Below are 20,099 nucleotides of genomic sequence, written 5' to 3' on the forward strand. Positions count from 1 at the left end.
TTATCTGACCCAAAATATCCTCCCAGAACTTCTTAAACATGAGGCAGTCCCACCATATATGTCTCCAGTTCCCTTCCCCTCCAGCATTCCTTGGAGACTGTCTTTAACATTCTATGTAGTTTCCGTGGATCATTTTATACCATGCCTCTCATAATTATATAGATCTGGTCAGCTTCGGGGCATTCCTCCATACGCCCTCCCATAGCTCCTGTGGAATTGCTTCCCCTATTGTTCCCTCCCATGCCTCCTGATATGGCCAGATCTTATGGGCTGTGCCTTCCTGTAATAACACGTATGTATTTGAAACTAATTGTTTATCCCCTGAGTGTGTACTTATATATGTTTGAAACCTTGTCAGTCACCTTATTGCTGCTTTGCGTATCTCTGGTTGGCTTAGCCAGTGTCTTATCTGTGTGTATTTGAATCTATCAGATTGTTTGAATCTCATGTGTACCTTACATTATTTGAACATTGCTATCTCCCCATCCCACACCATGTCTGCTATCATCATGCACCCCTGCTCCCGCCATTGTCTGCATTGACCCATTTCCATCCCTGGAGAGAAGTTTGGATTCCCAAACAAGGGCGTGAAGGTGGAGGTATGTGTCGATAAATAGCCATTTTGTTAACCACCTATCCCATATGTTGCGCATTGTCCATTATACAGTGCTGCGTCTTGCGCTCTGGGGCCTATCCTTCCCTGGTAAACACAATAGCCCTGCTAATGATCCGCCAGCCACTGCCCTATCCATGCGGGCCTACACCTTTTCCCTATTTTTTTTTACCATTCCTGCACCACTCTCAACTGGGCCCCTTCTTAGTATCTGTGTATATTAGGTGGTCCCAACCCCCCTCTTTGCCTAGGAGTCAATAGTAAGTCTCGGGAGGCTCTGGGATGTTTTTTTAGCCAAACAAATTTAGAAATAAGCGAATTCAATGTTTTAAAGATTTCTGCGGGACTCCGATTGGGAGGATTGAAACTTGTATAGTAGTCTGGGAAGTGTCACCATCTTTACCGTTGTTATACGTCCCAGCCAAGATATTTGGAGAGGAGTCCATCTTGAGAAATGTTCTTGTGCTTTCTTTATTAGATCTGGAAAATGTGCTTTATATAGAAGTGTGACTCTGTTGGTTAATTGTACACCTAGGTATGTAAGACTACCACCCGTAATTCTAAAAGGGGAGTAATTGTATAAAGCAGTATATTGCTCTTTCGATAGGCCCAGTCCCATCAGTTCCGACGTAGTCATATTTATTTTCATCCCAAAAATAATGCTACCAATGCTGGAATTGACGTTTCAGGATCCACTAATGTCAGCAGCATGTCGTCTGCATGTGCAGCTGTTTTATGACACTCCCCTCCAAACAGAATACCTTTTATATTATGATCTTGTCTAATCTAGTTCTAGTTCTAGATTGATTGCATATAGGAGGGGAGATAAAGGGCACCCCTGCCTTGTCCCCCGCCTTGTCCCCCCGCTCTATTTATATAGTGTTCGATAATTGTACGTTGATGGATATTTGTATTGAGGGGTCCTTGTAGTTTACTTCTAGCCTTTTGTATAAACTTGCGCCCAAATCCAATGTGTGAGATTGCTTCAAAGAGATAGAGCCATTCTACTATACCAAAGGCCTTTATCGGCGTCTAACTATATAAGTGTCGCTGGGGTCTGTTTGATTTCCATTTTTTCTATGACGTGTATGACCCTATATTGTCCCAGGTATGTCTCCATGAAATAAAACCTGACGGATCTTGACCTATCACGTATGGAAGTATAGGTTTCAGTCTGGCCGCCAAGATCCCGCATATATTTTGGCATCTGTAATTTAATAAGGCTATGGGCCGATAAGAGCTGCAATTCGTTAGATCTTTGTTTGACTTCCCGGAGAGAATCACTTTTGCCTTCGAGATTGAGAATGTTATACGCTCATGATGCCGGAACAAGTGGCACAGTTTTGTTAAGAACGGAGTGAGATCTTTACAGAACTTTTTTAGAAAACACTGCCGGATATCCGTCCGGGCCCAGCGCTTTATTGATCGGGAGTTGCTTAATCATACATTCCCCCTCCTCCTCCTCTGTTATTTCCCCGTCCAGGATTTCCCTATCTTCCGAGGTCACCTTTGGCAACTGTAGTTTATCCAGGTAGTCCCATATTTTATGTTCATCAGGGCGCTCTGAAGAATACAGCTGTTTGTAGAACCCAAGAAGGAATTTATGATGTCTCTATTGCAACTACGCCGTCCATGTAGCACTTAGCAGTTTGTTTGTTATCTTGCTAACAGTTTGTCTGCCTTGTTTGCCGAATGTAGTATCCACCCTGCTTGTCCGAAGCAGTTCTGTCTATTGAGGTCTTTTACCTTTTTGTAATTTTCAGTTTTTATTTGCTGTTAGTTCTCTTTGGGCATCTGACAATTGGGCCTCTATATCCTTTCTTTCTCTTTAGACCTTTGGACTTTGAGTGAGATTATTTCCCCCCTGAGTACCGCTTTAAAGACATCCCATATATTGTCCAGCGATGTGTCAAGTGTGTTGTTTATTTTGAAATATTCGTGATTTGTGCAACCATGTCATGTAATATTTCTCTAGGCATCCTCCATGACCAAAGCGGGGTGCCCCTTTTCCCCTCCTTTTAGCTTACTTTTCATGGTGTCATGATCTGAAGAGAGTTCGGGTCCACCTCTGTGTCAATTAGCGACCCCAGCACACTGGGGGATTCCCAGACATAATCCTGGAGAATGTACAGTGTATGCGGGAGAACGTGTAACCCACCTCGCTCCCTTTTTTTACTCTCCAGTCTTTCAGCGCTATATCTGTAAACCTTTCCCTTAGTGTATTCGACAGTCCTTGGCTTGTGGTATTCGCCTTGCCGCTCCTATCCCTCACTGGATGCCAAGCAAGACTAAAGACCCCTTTCAAGATTATCTCCTCCACACGAAACCTTCCACCTTCCCCATGACCCTGCAAATGAATACTTCTTGACCAGAGTTAGGGGGATATATTGTTCCTATGGTTAGGACTCTGCTTCCTAAAAGTATTTTGCTGAAAATATGTCTACCGTTTGGGTCTATCTTTGTGTGGAGCACCTTGGCTCGCAGTGTATTTCTAAGGCCTATCAGGACCCCGTCGATTTTCATTTTTGCATTTGCCTGGTATTATTGAGGGAACTGGTGTATGAGTAGTCTTGATCTATCTCCCCTACTGATGTGTGTCTCCTGCAACAGTATAGAGTCTGCTGTCCCCTCCTTATTTGTGCTTCCAATTTTTCCCGTTGTGTCAGGGTGTGCAAACCCGGTATGGTATGTGATAGGATAGTCAATGACATAGTTCCAATGCATGTATATCTAATTGCACTCCCTTTGCCTCTGAAACCTCTTTTGCCCCCCCACGCCCACAGATTAGGAAACTGCGTTTCACCCTCAGTTTTCTAAAGTGCTGGGTCAGGTTCTCGATGCCCTCCTCCACCATGTGTCAGAGCACAGTGCCCTGCCAACTACGCAAGCCCAGATCAATGCCACAAAAGTCCAGTTCTATGCCCTTGGTGGCCTGTCCAAAAACATTTGATCCCTCGATTGCACACATGTGGAGCTAGTGGCAAGGCATGCCCATAGAGTAGGTATACCGCAACCACAAAATCTACCACTCCCTGAATGTGCAGGTGGTATGTGACGCAGACATGACCATTACACATTGCTGTGCCAGGTTTCCTGTTTGTTTTGTTTGTTTGTTTATTTGTTGGCTCCACTCATAACTTAATGGTCTTGTGGAACAGCACGTTGCCCAGGTACATGACATGTTATGCTGGACCGCGGACTTGGCTCTTGGGTGAATAAACAGTAACATCAACATGTTCAGTGAATGGGGGATGGGGGTAAACTGTCAGGAGTGCATGTCACACCGGTAGCAAGCAAAGCCAGTGGCCCACTTCCATGCTTGAGTGACTGACCACAACAGGCATGTACTACCTGGGTGTGTTGAGGGGCACAACAGCACAAACTGGGCACTAATGGACAGGCACATGTAATGCATTACAGGATCCACAATGCATCACACCGAAGGCACAAAGCACAGCACGACCACACCATTCCCCAAGCACAAAACCCATCTCAGTATACCAGGCCTACACACGTCCTGACCAGCATTGCCGCTCACTGGGACAAACAAGGTGTCACACATCCATCAAGTGCACCGACACAAGTGCATGTGCCATACATCTATATGCACCATTGAAACACTCCAACGTACTGTGTCCAACGTACTGTGTCCATCACTGTGTCCATTTCCATGCAGGTGTGGATATCCATTGCTGCCATGGCTGTTGACCCCGGTGAGGCATCCACAGGACCACCACGACACTGGCATTTTGAAGGCCCATTTCCGTTGCCTGCACCGCTCTGGTGGTGCCTTGATGTACAGTGCAGTACAAGTTGGAAGCATGTTACATACATTCCCCTGCCCGCGGATATGCCCCCAGCAGATGATATACATGAGAGTGATGACAGAGCTCCTTCACACATGCACACCATCAAATGAACCACACGGACGGATGTGCAGCCCGCTATTAACTAATTTCTGGTTATTTCTGAGCACACAGCACCTGCACCCGCACAAATGAAATGCTCAGTCTTGATACCATGTGTATTGAAAAATGGAAATGGAAATGAAACATGTGGCCCGACAAACACAATCCAAAAACACCCCAAACCACCACCCTTCCCATGCAAACTCCCACCAACCCCCCCAACAACCAACTACCCATGCAACTCCCACCACCTCACAAACAACCCCCAACCCAGTCACTCCCCAGCAAAACGGCAAGGGTATACCACCACCAACAGACTCCCAATGCCACTGCGTGACTGTGTCAGCCCTGCTCACTTCCTTTGTCTCTTCGTTGCAGCCTTGCCCCCTTACAGTGCCCCCAACAGGTGCAGGGACCTGTGCCTCTGGCTGCTCTGCAGTGACCCTGTGGGCGGGGTGCTGCTGAGGGTGTATGTCAATGGCATTCTAATCCAGGACCGCCTGCAGGCACAGAGATGGGGACCCACCAGAGGCGTTGCTAGGGGGGGGGGCTAAGGGGGCTATAGCCCCTGGTCTTTTGGTTGTAGCCCCGGATAGAATCTCAGGAGCTACAGCCAAAAGGCTAGCTAGCCCCCAGTCCTGACAGTTCCAACATCAGAGTAGCCCCAGGTCTTTTCCAGACCTAGCAACACCCCTGGGACCCACCATGGCTGAAAAGGCCCCATTCCCCTCACGGACCATCCGAGCAAGGAGAACCATGGCAGAGGTACCCCGTCCCAGGGCAAGTGCACTAGGGCGCCCCTGGCTTGAACACTCTCCCTAATGAGCTGTGCCTTAGCACTCAGAAAAGCGGCCTCCTCCAGCATCAGACGGGCCTCCTCCAGGTGCTGCTGCACGAGGCTTGGTGTCCTGTCAAAGTTTCGAAAACATAGTTTCAAAATACAATAATTTCGAAACAAAATGATCGAAAAAAAAAATTAGAATGCATTTTTTTTAATGTAAATGTTTTTTTTTGGTTCGTATAATTAAATTAGTGGTTTTTCCCCAAAAAACAGGGGCTAGGGGGGAACCCCACAAAAAAAAAACACATTCGAAATTTGTTTTTCCAATCCTTTTGTGTCGAAACTTTTGTATTTCGACACTATGACTGTTGAACAAATGACTATAAACCACGAGGCTTGCCATGTGTTCATGTCGTTCTTCCATTCGACAGAGACGGCTGTCCATGTCCCTGACACTGGGGAAGGGTAGGCGTGGAGGGCTGTGGATGTCGGAGGGGCTGAAGCTTGCCCGCTGGTATGGGGTGTGATCTGAGGTGCCCTCCGTTGAGTCCTGAGCATCCTGTGCAACGTCCTCTTCACTGGAGGCAGGTACATATGATGTATGCTGATGTGGGGGGAAATGGCTGTCCTATTGCTGGCACCCTTGCGGCAGATAGAGCTATGTCAGTGGCTGCATGCCGTGCCTCTGCAATTTGGGCTGGCGCAGTTTCAGTGGCTGCAGGCCGTGCCTCCGCAGTTTGGGCTGGCGCAGTTTCAGTGGCTGCAGGCCGTGCCTCCGCAGTTTGGGCTGGTGCAGTTTCAGTGGCTGCAGACTGTGCATCTGCAGTTTGAGCTGGTGCAGGAGTGGGTGCTTGGACACTTTTTTTCTGGGTTTGTGGCTTGCGTGTGTGGTGCTGTTGTGTCCCAGGTGGTGGTGCTGGATGGAGTTGCCCTCTAGAAGTGCCTTAACCAGCAACATCGCTGTCAGATGAGGGTGGAAGAAAGGCAGGACGTTAGACACCTCAGTGGCATCCCATTTCCTTGATACATGCAAAATGGACATAGTGTGGCATGGTTTTTGGGGGTCATGCTGTGGGAAATGGCATGGTGCGCTCATGCATGTGTTACAGGGCGTCAGCGGCAAGTTGGTGTATGTTGGTTCATGCAATACGTTGTAGTTGGTCTTCTGGCGTGGTGACGTAGCATTAGCAGGGCACAGTGCCACGCAGTTCTGGCCAGAATGGGGGAGCTGGTGGTGCATGTTGGGTTTGTGATTGGTCTAGCGGGGGTCTGGATGGTCCATGTTATCGCCATTGCATGGGAGGGTGGTCATGTGTAGGTGCTGGTGAGGGCTGCCATTGTTTTGTTGTGGATGCTGAGGCACGGTAGGCACACATGCTGTACGTGGTACCAGATGGCCTTGCATTTGTATCTGGGGGTCATGCAATTTCACTTGGCAGCACAGGCTGCCTGTGCAGTGTCCACCAGGGATTTCTGGCACAGTTCCATGTCCAAAGACCTGGATGAATGCCAGCAACAGTGCATTGGGTGTCGTTTCGGATGTGTGGGAGTGTGCCTACAGGGAGTGGGTATGTCGCAGTGTGCAGATGAGACAGTGAGGTGGCTTGGTCTGTGGGTGGGATTTGGGCAGGGATGGGAGACAGGACATGTGACTTGGTTGGCACAGGATTGGACATGTTTGGGAGGGGAGGTGGCACTGGGGCAGGGTGGGATTTTGGAAGTGGGGACTGTGGAAGTGAGAGATCAGTGTTGTGGTACGGTGGGGATAGCAGGGTGGGCAGGGGAGAGGTTTGTGTTGGGCTGATCAATCAATTGAGTTAGTCCATGTGTCCCAGCAAAGATGGGGGGTGTTGTTGTGGACTGAGTAGGATGACATCGCACTTGGCCATGTGTGTATGGCAGCTGGGCGTCTCCGCTTGTCCAGCTTTGGTATTTCAGGGCACCTTCAGTGCATGCATGTCTGTGGGTGTCTGTTCAGTGCACATTGATCCTGGCGGTGGCACAGCGGGTGGGGGGGTAACTCATGTATGGGTTAGGTGTGGTGTGCATTTCCATGGGAGGCAGTACAGGGCTGCCGTACGAGGCACAGTGAGGGTATATGAGGGTGCTGGCGGCATCGTTCCAGCGCCCTTTGCAGGCCGCCACACTCCCGGCTGCTCTGACCTTCCGGGGGCACCAGCACCTGCAGGCATGGTATAAACAGTGGCACTGCCACAATTGCAGCCGTTGCCTCTGTGTCCCAATGGCCATTGTTTCCTCTGTGCCTCCACTTGGAAGGTGGACGTAGGTTTTCCTGTGGCTGACATCCCACAGGGGCAGGTGCTGTTCTAGTGGCAACGTGGTTTCATGCAGTGGAACTGTGCTGCGTGTTTGGCACCCACACCCCAGTGGCATGGGGGCAGTATGGCTGTCGGGTGTGGTTATTATATTTGGGGCATTATGTACTCACCGCCCTTGACAGGTGTCCCAGCTCCAGCCTCTGCAGCTCCGACACTTTCTATCCCGTCCATGTGCAGCACGCTGCTGCATTTCTCCTCCCAAGGCATCATTGAGGATGTTCTCCCACCTGTCCCCTCAACAGAGTGCTGGACCTTTGTAACAATGAGAATTCAAGCACGGTTTTCTGTCTTCTGTGCTCCTTGAAAAGGTGCCAAATCTGCAGAACACATTGAGCCGCCAGGAAAACCTGGCCTAGAGCCTTCTTCATTGATCCTTGCTGCAAAGTCCCTTCCAAGGTCCTGTTTTCAGTCACCACAAGGAATCCACCGACCGGGGTTTTGGCTGCAGATCCTGAATTCCTCCTGCTGCAAAATCTTCTTCAATGCTGAGATACTGTGCTGGCTTTGGTATGTACTTACCTTAAGTCTCTTAGGATTTCTGTGTAGCTGTGGGTTGTTAGGTGTGTTGGGGAGGCCTCTCATCCAGTGCACCCATTCCCACTGCTAGAATCCTGCTAGAGTTTGTTCTGCGAGGCCCCTGGACCCTCTTCTAATCCTAAAAGTAAAGTACTCACCTGTTTGCCCAGTTTTCCTAAGGAACTCTGACTTTTGCTGCTAATGAACCTATTCTGACACTATCTGTTGGTCTCTAGTTCTGAGTGACCCACCCCCCTTCTGCCACTGAGAACACTCATGCTCCAAGAATAAGGGAAAGACTTTTAAGGGATTGGACCTTTTGCCTCGAAAAGAAAATAAGTGTTTAAAAGTTACTTACTTGAAAAAGAGTTGGTTGGTAACTCTAACTCTAAGAGTGAACAGTTACAAAAGTTCTTACTGATCTTGCATGTGTGATGCACTATTCTCAAAAGTATGGTCAGCATCTTTTCTTCCTTAGAAACGGTTTTTCCATTCTAATAGAAAGTAGATGTGATGGTATATTACTCTCCTGATTAGGTTGTGCCTCTTCCTGAAAGTAATGTGTTGGTTTCAGCAGATTATTCCTGCAGGGTAATTGTATGAGTGTCCTCCAACTGTTGGTATCACCAGATTAGTCATTTGAGAATAATTGTATGAGTGCCCCCCAACTTGGTCTTGCTTCCACTGACTTGCTGCTAGCCTGTCCAAGATAAGTCTGTATTAGGTTGCTGCCTACCTAGAATAACTTTGTCACCCAGTAAAGTGTAACCTTAGGGTTTGCTTTCCCTGTACTGTTGGGTGGGTTCTAACTGTCCCTTATAGGTCCTACATAAGTTCCTTGTATAGCTGGGAAAGATCTAACCTGGACTCCATTTTGAGATTAAAAAAGTATATGGGTTTTACTTACCTTGAGTTAGCTGTGTGCCATCCAAAAATAAGTTACACAAGTTAATGCTGACCACAATCTGTGTTTCACTGATCTCAAAAGAACCTGTAATTCAATATTATATCCTTGGGTTTTACTCACCTAGTATAACTGTGTGTTTTCACAAAAGTAGTTATAGGTTTTTACTGTACCTGGAATAAGTGTTCCACTATTCACAAAAAGTATATTGTCCAGTTGACTGATTATGTGATTTGTACTGAGAGTTACTGCCCTTGCATTACTGAATGTAATTGTGAAAGTAACCATTGGTTTTTACTACCCAAGAATAAATGTGACCTATACTGAATGTGTATGAAAAGGTTTTAACTTCCCTAGAACTACTGTTAGGTGTTCCAAATAAGGTTTATACTTTGGTCTGTGTACCTTTAAGTATAGTGTTGAGTTTTTATAATTGTAATTACATATAATTTGTTAGTACTTATTTACCCCTAGATTTATCTGGGCCCACTTGTATTAAAATATTTTTTTTATTTTTACATACATAGTGTTTCAGTGTTTCTTTGGATCATTTGTATTACAATTTCATTGGTACTTATTCTACAGCCCTCTCACCCTCCTACGATCAGCCTGGCTGCTCTGTCTACGCTACCATACTCAAGTGGTACAGCCTTATAGAGTGGAGTCTTGTACTGCCTCAGTTGAATGGTTTTACTAAGCCCTTAGTTGGACTTCAGAAAAACTGTCCTAACACATGTTATTTTCGGTCATGATGTTTCCGGTACCGTTAATTCCATTGCTGCTGTTTCTGGTGCTGTTGCTCCAGAATGGACATGCCGGAGACAGTTGCATCGGCACTGTGAATTACTGTGTGGGCGGATTATGGCCATTTTCACAGTGATTCCGTGGTGCCGGTGACAACATTTCCGGCATCCCGAAATGCACGTGGCTGACAGGTAGTAGTTTGCCAGTGGCTCTGGCGTGACGGGCGACATTAACAGTGCCACCGGCAACACAGAATCACTGGATATTTAGCGGCAGACTTGTAATGAAGCCCATTTTCTCCAACCACTCTTGACTGTTGCATTGAGCCCCATTGAATCCTAAGGGAGAACTCTGATAAATGTTCCAAGCTGTCTCAGAGTCTGACACACTTGGTACTTACCCAAAACTATTGTTGGTCAATTGTTCTGAGGGCAGGGATGGAATGCTTAAGCTACTTGTATAAAGAGTTGAAGGGCCTTATCGTTTTAAATAGGCTAAGGATCTGTCCTAACGTCTTTTCCCCTCACCTTTGCTTATGTAACAGTATATTGCATTGATAATTGTTTTGACCTAAAGTGTGTGTCTGAGATATCATGAGTGCCTGTGCACATAGAATAGGGATAGTGTGACAGGAAAACCTGCAGTCTGTTCCGTGTTACTTAGTTCTACTCTGGACCAACCACTAGATGGCGGCGTATGTGAAGCCTGTGAATCTAAACGGATAAAAGTCACTGAAAGACTATTACTGGGTAAGTAATATCTACCATTTAGTTTTACTTGCCTTTTAGCATCCTTCACTTTTTGCACTTGTGTGCTTTAAAAATAGTAATAAATAGTAAATTGATGTATTTTGTATCCTTACCTATACAGACAATCTGTTGTTTTCCAACTACCTCTCTATCTTGACCGTATTTTGCACCGGTCTGCCGATCTCCTTGGTTGCAGTCCATAACATCCAAAAGGCCATTTAATGAGTAGCGATATCCTGTAGCCATGATATGGATTACACTCATGTTGACTGGATTTAGTGACCTCTGCTAGAGTTCATGCTCCATTCAAACATTCAGACGGATTGATCAAAACTGCTGGCATAAATACAGACCGTTTCTTTTCTCTTACAGGTTGTCATACAACTCCTTCACGGGTTCCTGCTTTGTGGCTCTCTCCTCAGTACTGTCAACGCACGCACACCTCACCAACTTGGACATCAGTGGTAATGCCCTGAGCGATTCGAGCCTGATGCATCTGTGTGAAGGATTGGGACATGGGTCCTGCAAGTTAGAGATTCTCGTGTGAGTGGTTATCATTCTCTTTTAATACAATAGGATGGTGCTCTTTCCTCCAGCCTTCGCCATTGGTTCACCCTCACGATGCAAGGTTTATGCATCTTCACATTGCTTTTATAACCAGCCACAATGTGAATAAGCATATACAATTGGGTAGATATATGTACATCCCTTTCTGTCTTCTCTTGTGTGCGATTATGGAATTTAATGTGAGAACATTGCTGGATAACTACACACTGTTTGGAAATGTGCATTGTATAAGAAAGATAGATTAATGACAACACCATTAGTGCATTGTTGATATCACATCTACGCTATGCAAACCGCATTTTTCTGGGCATCCCCTGTATTGGGCTCACCATCTATATAGTGTACATAATTCTGCAACACACATTGCCCTGAGGCTAGGTCAATTTTACCATATCTCTGAGGACTATTAGCTTTGCATTCGCTGCCAGTAAAGGGTAGAAGAAATGTCAAGGTCCCCTGTATTACTTAAAAGGAGCTCCATTCTGATGGACCAGCCTTTCAGGCATCCAAACCCAACTTTTAAGAGTCAGGCTTTGGTCTGCATTTTTCTTCTACTTAGTTAGCTAATGTCTCCATATTTAAAGGAAGCAGACAGCTTGAACATACAGAACATACTTTCTCTTAGGCTAAGATGACATTAGAACGCTAATAGTTTCTAACAGATTCTAAAAACCTTAGTCATTCTGCGTAATCCCCTGCTAAAGTTGTGTTCATGTTACAGTGTCACCTTGTGCTGACAGTTTGCACTCTAAAAGTGCCAATAAAATACCATAACCATAATGTGGATCCAGAAGGTTTTTAAGGAATTGAAATCTGTTTGCCTGTCTCACCCTGGCCCAACCTCCATATAGTTAGTCATGAAATATCTAAAACTCTCCAAAACCACCTTCCCATTCAGCAAGATAACCCTTGTAACTGTGAAATGGCAGAAGTTTCAGGGGCGTCCACCCTCCCACTATAGCCAATGCCGTTCTTTCCACCTCAGCATTGTACGCCCATGTAGAATGCCTCCTGCAATGGTGTACTTAAGCTTTTTCAATTGTGTAGAAACAAAAGTGAAAATGATTTCTGCAGGAAGTGTGCTTTGCCAAAATGACTCACTTTCTCCATATCCTCTTTTGTGAAACATTGATTTTAGTACGTACACTTGAGGTGACTTCTGTTCCCAGGAGCAATGCACCTACTCACTGCAGACTTTATACTGTATATGTGTCATGATCTCTGCTTCCAAAAGATCAGGACTTGCCCGACTCCCTTGGAAGCAGACCCATAACCCCGGTTCCAAGTGCCAGCCAGTCCCAATTGGGACCTTTTGGACCCTGTCCTAGCGCCAGTGGCACCAGGCTCATAAAGATGTCCAGTCCCAGCGCTAGAAGCGCCGGGCTCATAATGCTTGGGTGGACTTACCTGCAGCAGACCATGCTGCTTACTTACCTGCCAGTTGAACCCCTGATCCTCTTCTGTTTGGGACTACTTTTCCTGTTGGGTGGGGCAGGAGCCACTCCCTAGGTTCAGAACACTGGAACTCTCCTGGAAAGCAGGAACTCTTTTCTTACCTAGGCGTGGCTGTGGAAGGAGACACCTAAGCACTACAGGAGGCTATTTAAACCACACCCGATGGATGAATCTTGCTTTGCGTTATTCTGCATTCTCTGCAGCAGAACGCTCATCGTGTCTTCTGCTTCTGATCCTGGGCCTAAGGGAACAAAGGCTTACCATCCTGGAATCCAGTCTTCAGCAGCACCTGTAAAGACAAAGAAAGAACAGGTTAGCACTACGGTCTTCAGTGGCAGCGCATCTCTTACCTGGTCCATCGGCTGTCACCAACGCCTCGCGCTGCATTCCAGCATCTGAAAAACAAAGGCTTACCTACTCTTCGCATGCTCCGGAGGTCTTCGCACTGCATTCCGGCATCTGAAAGACAAAAGCTTACCAGCTCTTCGCACGCTCCGGAGGCCTTCAGCGCTGGATCCCGCATCTGAAAGACAAAAGAAGGTGCGTTTAAAGACATTGGGCAACTTTATTACTCACGTGCCATTACTCCTTCCCACGCCGAATCCAGTGGGTATTCCAGCACCCTTCAGCTTCTCTAAAGCTCCGAACTTGTACCTGCAAGATAAAAGGGACAGTTAGTGCGCATCGTGAAGCAGGCTACAAGCGCTTACTTACGTGCTTCCAGGCGCTTCTATTCCTCACGCGGGTTCGATCCTCAACTCTCATCAGCCCGCCATCCGCCATAGCCGGAACCCTGCAAAACAAGAGATATCATTACAAAAGACTTTTAAGACATTTGAAGTGCCCAGAACTTACCGTTCGTGCAGTTAACGACGGACAGCAGTCCTCTGAGGTCAAGAGGCCTGCACCCTTATCCAGTGAAGAAACTGGTTACGGCACCCTGCCCCGAGGCAGGTGGAGAGCTCGGCGTTCACTTACCTAAGGTGAGGGCGTTAACCTTTGGGGTTCTACAGGAGAAGAGAAAGGGAAGAGGAGAGAGGCACCCAATAACCCCAGTTCATTAATCCCATATTTTCTATCTGCAGACATCTTACTCTTCGAGTCAGGCATACAGTGCACAGAGGTCCAGCCCAAAGAGCCAACCGTGTGTTACACATCACCTTTGAAGATACGCCATTCACCCAGTCAAGACCGGCGCCTCTGCGGGAATCAGGTGAGCGTTACAGAACGCAAAGCCAACCGCAAAACTCCCACCCAGGCGCTATGGAAACCTCGGATACCGACCAGCTAGCCCAGTTACTTGGGGAACTAAGAGCAGAAGTGCATGCAGCCCGTCAGGAAACGAATGCTCTAAGAAGGGAACTGATTATTTCCAAGGAGCGAACAGACGATCTCGCTAGACAATTGCTACAGTCACAAGCCGGACAAACTCCGTTACCCGCATCAGGGGCAAATCTTCCTTCAACGTCCTCTACGAACCCAGTGCAGATCAACCTACCTGGCAATGTACCTCTGGCTCCGCCCGAACGATTTTCTGGTGACCCAAAGAGGTTTGCAGTATTTATTAATCAGTGCCGGTTGCACTTCTTATGCCGGCCAGCAGCCTTTCCAATTGATCAAGCTAAGGTAGCTTTCGTGCTTTCGTACCTTAGTGGCAATGCGGCAGACTGGTCGATCCCTCTAGTTAATCAAGATGATCCGGTTCTCCATGATTTTCAAGCTTTTCAGCTCAGTATGGAAAAACTGTTTGCAAGACATTCACAGGGGCAGGCCTTGGACAATGAGCTCCTTTCATTGCGACAGGGTAATCAAGACCTTTTGGCTTATATTGCGTCTTTCAACAGACTGATAGTGGAAACTCGATGGCCTGAGGACAAAAGCATTACGCTGTTTTATAGAGGTCTACGTGGAGAGCTCAAAGATGTGTTAGCCCAAGTAGTGAATCCCCCCGCAAGACTGTTCGGACTATATTGACTTAGTCGTTCAAATTGACCACAGACTGCAGAACAGGAAGGCCGATCGTTCCAAGTTTGATGCTCGAGTATTTTCCAAACCACCCACTCCTACCAAAGGAGTAGACTCCGGGGAACCCATGCAAATAGGGGGCCTGAAAGGACCACTAACACAAAAGGTGCGGGAAAGGAGAAAACAGCTGCAATTATGCCTCTATTGCGGAAACTCGGGGCACTGTCTTCGAGACTGTCCGGTGAAACCAACCAAGAAGGCAGTAGGAGCTGCAGTTACCAGGGTCACAAACTCTGAGCAGGGAAACGACCTCGCCCGACAAGAATAGAGGTCCTCTTGCCGAGCGTTAAAACCAGTTCCGTGACCTCACATTTCGTGATACCTATGGTCCTCATTAGCCCTGAACATCCGGATCGTTTACATGCGATTGAAGCTTACGTCGACAGCGGTGCCATCGGCAATTATGTGGATCATGAAATGGTTTTGAGGATGAATCTGACTCTTTGTCCAAAGGCTGTAAAGGACGTCATTACTATGGTTGATGGTACGGACATAGCCTCCGGACTAGTAACGCATACCACCCAAGAAGTGACGCTAGTAAGTCAAGATGGACACCATGAGAAGATCGTGTTCGATGTGATCAAGGCCCCTCAGTTCCAGATTATTCTAGGAATTCCTTGGTTAGAGAAGCACAATCCTCAGATCGATTTGCGAGCAAGAACGGTTCAGTTTCCAGAATGTGTCTCTACTTGTCACCCTCAACCTGGTGTTGCACTGGCAGCAATTTCCTCGGAGGCTCCCCAGTTACCTCCTGAATACCTAGAATTCCAAGATGTTTTCCGGAAGGATCAGGCTAACTCTCTACCTCCTCATAAGTCTTATGACTGCCAGATAGACGTGATACCTGGATCTACTCCTCCTTGTAGTAGAATTTATGCCCTCACCGAGCCTGAGAATCTTCACCTCCGACAATACCTGGATCAATACCTAGCGAATGGGTTTATTCGTCCTTCCAAGTCCCCTGCTTCCTCAGCTTTGTTCTTCGTTCCAAAAAAAGAAGGGGACCTTAGAACTTGTATAGATTATCGCGCCCTGAACCAGATCACCGCCCTGTTAAAGAAAAACAAACGTTTTGAATGGTCTACCGAGGCGGAACAAGCTTTCCCGAATTTGAAGACTAGATTTATCTCTGCACCGATCTTAAAACATCCTCGTCCAGAACTCCCCTACATCGTTGAAACTGATGCGCCAAGCCTTGCCATGGGGGCAGTTCTATCACAAAAGGACCCAGTAACCAATCAGTTGCATCCCGTGGCATTTTGGTCCCGCAAACTCTCGCCTCCTGAAATCAATTACACTATTACTGATAAGGAACTTCTAGCTATCAAGTCCGTCTTTAAGGCTTGGCGGCATTATCTTCTGGGGGCCCGACACACCGTTACTGTTATTACAGATCACCGAAACCTGCAATATTTGAAAACCGCAAAAGCTCAATCCTCTAGGCAACTCCGTTGGGCACTATTCTTTGCCGAGTTTGACTTCATAATTACCTATCGACCTGGTACAAAAAACGGTAAAGCTGATGCCCTTTCTCGGATGGGAGTGGAAGAACATTTGATCAATCCTAAACCTGTACCTATCATTCCCGAACAAAGAATTCTAGGTGTAATCGCCACACAATCCATAGAGGAAGTTAAGGATAAAGCCAGGCTACTGGTAACTCCAGCAGACATACACAATTGGCATCTGCAGGGAAAGGACTTTACGGTGAAGGACAACCTATTATATTTCCAAGAACGGTTATACCTGCCCAGCACAGATTTACAGAAAAAGGTAATCTCTTGTTATCACGATTCTTTAATGGAAGGACATCCCGGTATGACCAAGACCTTGGAAAAGATCAAGCGCTACTTCTGGTGGCCGTCTTGGAAAAAAGATATCAGAGACTTTATAATGTCCTGTGGCGTATGCGCCCAAAACAAGAGTCAAAAGGAAAAACCAGCCGGCCTCTTACGCCCTATTGACATCCCGCCTCGCCCTTGGCATACGCTTTCTATGGACTTCATCACCGATCTACCTCCATGCTCCGGATACAATACGATCCTAGTAATCGTGGACCTATTCTCCAAGATGGCGCATTTCATTCCACTCAAAGGCTTACCAACAGCAGCAACTCTGGCCCGAGAATTTCTCGAAAACATCGTCCGACTGCACGGTTTTCCTTCAGTTCTAATTTCGGATCGAGGTAGACAATTTATTTCTCATTTTTGGCGAAGTTGCTGTAAGTCGGCTCAAATTGATGTGAGACTTTTGACCAGCCACCACCCTCAAACCGACGGACAAACCGAGAGGACCAATCAAACTCTGGAACAGTATTTGCGCTGCATGCTACAACAAACTGAAAAACTTGGAAAGATATCCTTTGGATAGCCGAATATGCCTACAATAACTCTGTCCACTCGGGAACTGGGAAGACCCCGTTTTTTCTTTTATACGGTAGTCACCCTCGAACCTCGGAGTTGGATCCACTCCAAGATCTTGGAACACCAGCAGTAGACCACCTGCATTCTACAATCACCCAAGCCTTTAAGGAAGCCGTTTCTCACCTTCAAAGGGCTAAAGAACAATACAAGAAAGGAGCAGACCGACATCGGAAGGAAGCCCCCCAATATCAAGTAGGAGATCAAGTCTGGTTATCCACCAAATATCTACCTCTAAAAGGACCACGCACATTCAACCCAAGATACCTTGGTCCCTATTCCATCACTACCATAGTAAATCAAGTAGCGGTCAAGTTGGACTAGCCCCCTCACATGAAGATACATCCGGTCTTCCACGTCTCTCTATTAAAACCCGTGCAACCTCAAACCCGACTAACTACATCTCCAAAACCTATTCTAGTTGATGGAGAACTCGAGTTTGAAGTCAAAAGCATCCTGGATTCCAAGATCTCCAAATCTAAACTATTTTCCCTGATTGACTGGAAAGGCTACGGTCCCCAAGAAAGATCCTGGGAACCTGCAGAATATGTCCACGGGCCTCGTCTAATCAAAAGATTTCATCGAACATTTCCTAACAAGCCCAAACCCCCGGAGAAGCCCGGTTTGGGAGGGGCCTTGAGGGGGGGTGCTGTCATGATCTCTGCTTCCAAAAGATCAGGACTTGCCCGACTCCCTTGGAAGCAGACCCATAACCCCGGTTCCAAGTGCCAGCCAGTCCCAATTGGGACCTTTTGGACCCTGTCCTGGCGCCAGTGGCACCAGGCTCATAAAGATGTCCAGTCCCAGCGCTGGAAGCGCCGGGCTCATAATGCTTGGGTGGACTTACCTGCAGCAGACCATGCTGCTTACTTACCTGCCAGTTGAACCCCTGATCCTCTTCTGTTTGGGACTACTTTTCCTGTTGGGTGGGGCAGGAGCCACTCCCTAGGTTCAGAACACTGGAACTCTCCTGGAAAGCAGGAACTCTTTTCTTACCTAGGCGTGGCTGTGGAAGGAGACACCTAAGCACTACAGGAGGCTATTTAAACCACACCCGATGGATGAATCTTGCTTTGCGTTATTCTGCATTCTCTGCAGCAGAACGCTCATCGTGTCTTCTGCTTCTGATCCTGGGCCTAAGGGAACAAAGGCTTACCATCCTGGAATCCAGTCTTCAGCAGCACCTGTAAAGACAAAGAAAGAACAGGTTAGCACTACGGTCTTCAGTGGCAGCGCATCTCTTACCTGGTCCATCGGCTGTCACCAACACCTCGCGCTGCATTCCGGCATCTGAAAAACAAAGGCTTACCTACTCTTCGCATGCTCCGGAGGTCTTCGCACTGCATTCCGGCATCTGAAAGACAAAAGCTTACCAGCTCTTCGCACGCTCCGGAGGCCTTCGGCGCTGCATCCCGCATCTGAAAGACAAATGAAGGTGCGTTTAAAGACATTGGGCAACTTTATTACTCACGTGCCATTACTCCTTCCCACGCCGAATCCAGTGGGTATTCCAGCACCCTTCAGCTTCTCTAAAGCTCCGAACTTGTACCTGCAAGATAAAAGGCACAGTTAGTGCGCATCGTGAAGCAGGCTACAAGCGCTTACTTACGTGCTTCCAGGCGCTTCTATTCCTCACGCGGGTTCGATCCTCAACTCTCATCAGCCCGCCATCCGCCATAGCCGGAACCCTGCAAAACAAGAGATATCATTACAAAAGACTTTTAAGACATTTGAAGTGCCCAGAACTTACCGTTCGTGCAGTTAACGACGGACAGCAGTCCTCTGAGGTCAAGAGGCCTGCACCCTTATCCAGTGAAGAAACTGGTTACGGCACCCTGCCCCGAGGCAGGTGGAGAGCTCGGCGTTCACTTACCTAAGGTGAGGGCGTTAACCTTTGGGGTTCTACAGAAGAAGAGAAAGGGAAGAGGAGAGAGGCACCCAATAACCCCAGTTCATTAATCCCATATTTTCTATCTGCAGACATCTTACTCTTCGAGTCAGACATACAGTGCACAGAGGTCCAGCCCAAAGAGCCAACCGTGTGTTACACATCACCTTTGAAGATACGGCATTCACCCAGTCAAGACCGGCGCCTCTGCGGGAATCAGGTGAGCGTTACAATATGCTGCTGTGCACAGCCTGAATACACATTGGCAGTTGGAGGACAAAACAAAGTAGCATGCATCCTTTATATGTGCACATGGACAACTGTGTAACAGTTTCCTCAAGTTCTCGTCATTCAAGTGCTCATTCTCACAAAAAGATAGGATACTATTGTCTAAATATCAGTTGGCACTTCTACCAAATCTGCACCAAAAGATATGGGGCAGTGTACATATAACATTAATCAAGAAGATCTGCAAATACGGTGATAAACCTGAAAGTATTCTCCCAAGTAGACCTCGAGAATCCCTTATTCAGGTGGCCTGGGAAGGGATCCCAACCCTGGAGGTGGACGAACGAGGGAGGATCACCTTGGGGTAAGCTCGGGGGAATACTCCAGGTGAGACGTGAGACGCAGTATTATACCTGGGAAGAAGGTGAGGAGGCTTTTATATGTTGTTCTAAATCTACCTCCCTTCCATCCAGTGAATCTCCCTTACCAGAATCCAACAACCCCTACGCATCTGGTAAACCTATTAAGAGCCCAAACCACATTACAGTAGGAAACAACATCTCAAAGAATCCCTGTTTTCCTGTTGCCTACCGAGTACTCCCAGTCATTCTTCTCCATGTCCCTCTGGTCATTATTTCCCAAACTCCCAGTCTGCTTTCCATTTCCACAATCCCCCCTGTTCATTTTACGCCAATAACCCCAGTCATTCCCTCGACAGATCTTCAAACTATTATTTTACGGATCTTTCCCATTCGTTTCACAAACCCTACAAATCTCACCCTTCCGAGTTTACCAATCCCCACTAGTACGAGAGCTATAATTCTGTATAACACCAGAACCGTTTACCTGACATGTCCCAACACAAAGGACAGGCAGAGTCAGGCAATTGCCGATAACCACACACCTGACTGCCCTTTGTTTTCCCTTTGCCGTATGCCCTTTGATAAAAGGCACGGCACAAG

The 20,099-nt window shown here is 47.2% G+C and overlaps 1 protein-coding gene across 4 annotated transcripts in view; it reads left to right on the plus strand.

Annotated features, from left to right (window-relative positions):
• LOC138452987 (NACHT, LRR and PYD domains-containing protein 12-like) overlaps nt 1-20,099 on the plus strand; it is a 468,167-nt gene that overhangs the window by 357,897 nt on the left and 90,171 nt on the right. For all 4 annotated transcript variants that reach the window (XM_069605368.1, XM_069605370.1, XM_069605367.1 and 1 more), the window contains one exon: nt 10,927-11,097. In XM_069605368.1, coding sequence (XP_069461469.1) covers nt 10,927-11,097 — 171 coding nt within the window. The remainder of the gene's footprint in view (nt 1-10,926; nt 11,098-20,099) is intronic.

The sequence above is a fragment of the Ambystoma mexicanum genome, chromosome 4p (assembly GCF_040938575.1).
Source record: "Ambystoma mexicanum isolate Mex_15411 chromosome 4p, UKY_AmexF1_1, whole genome shotgun sequence".
In the NCBI taxonomy this organism is placed as follows: Eukaryota; Metazoa; Chordata; class Amphibia; order Caudata; family Ambystomatidae; genus Ambystoma; species Ambystoma mexicanum.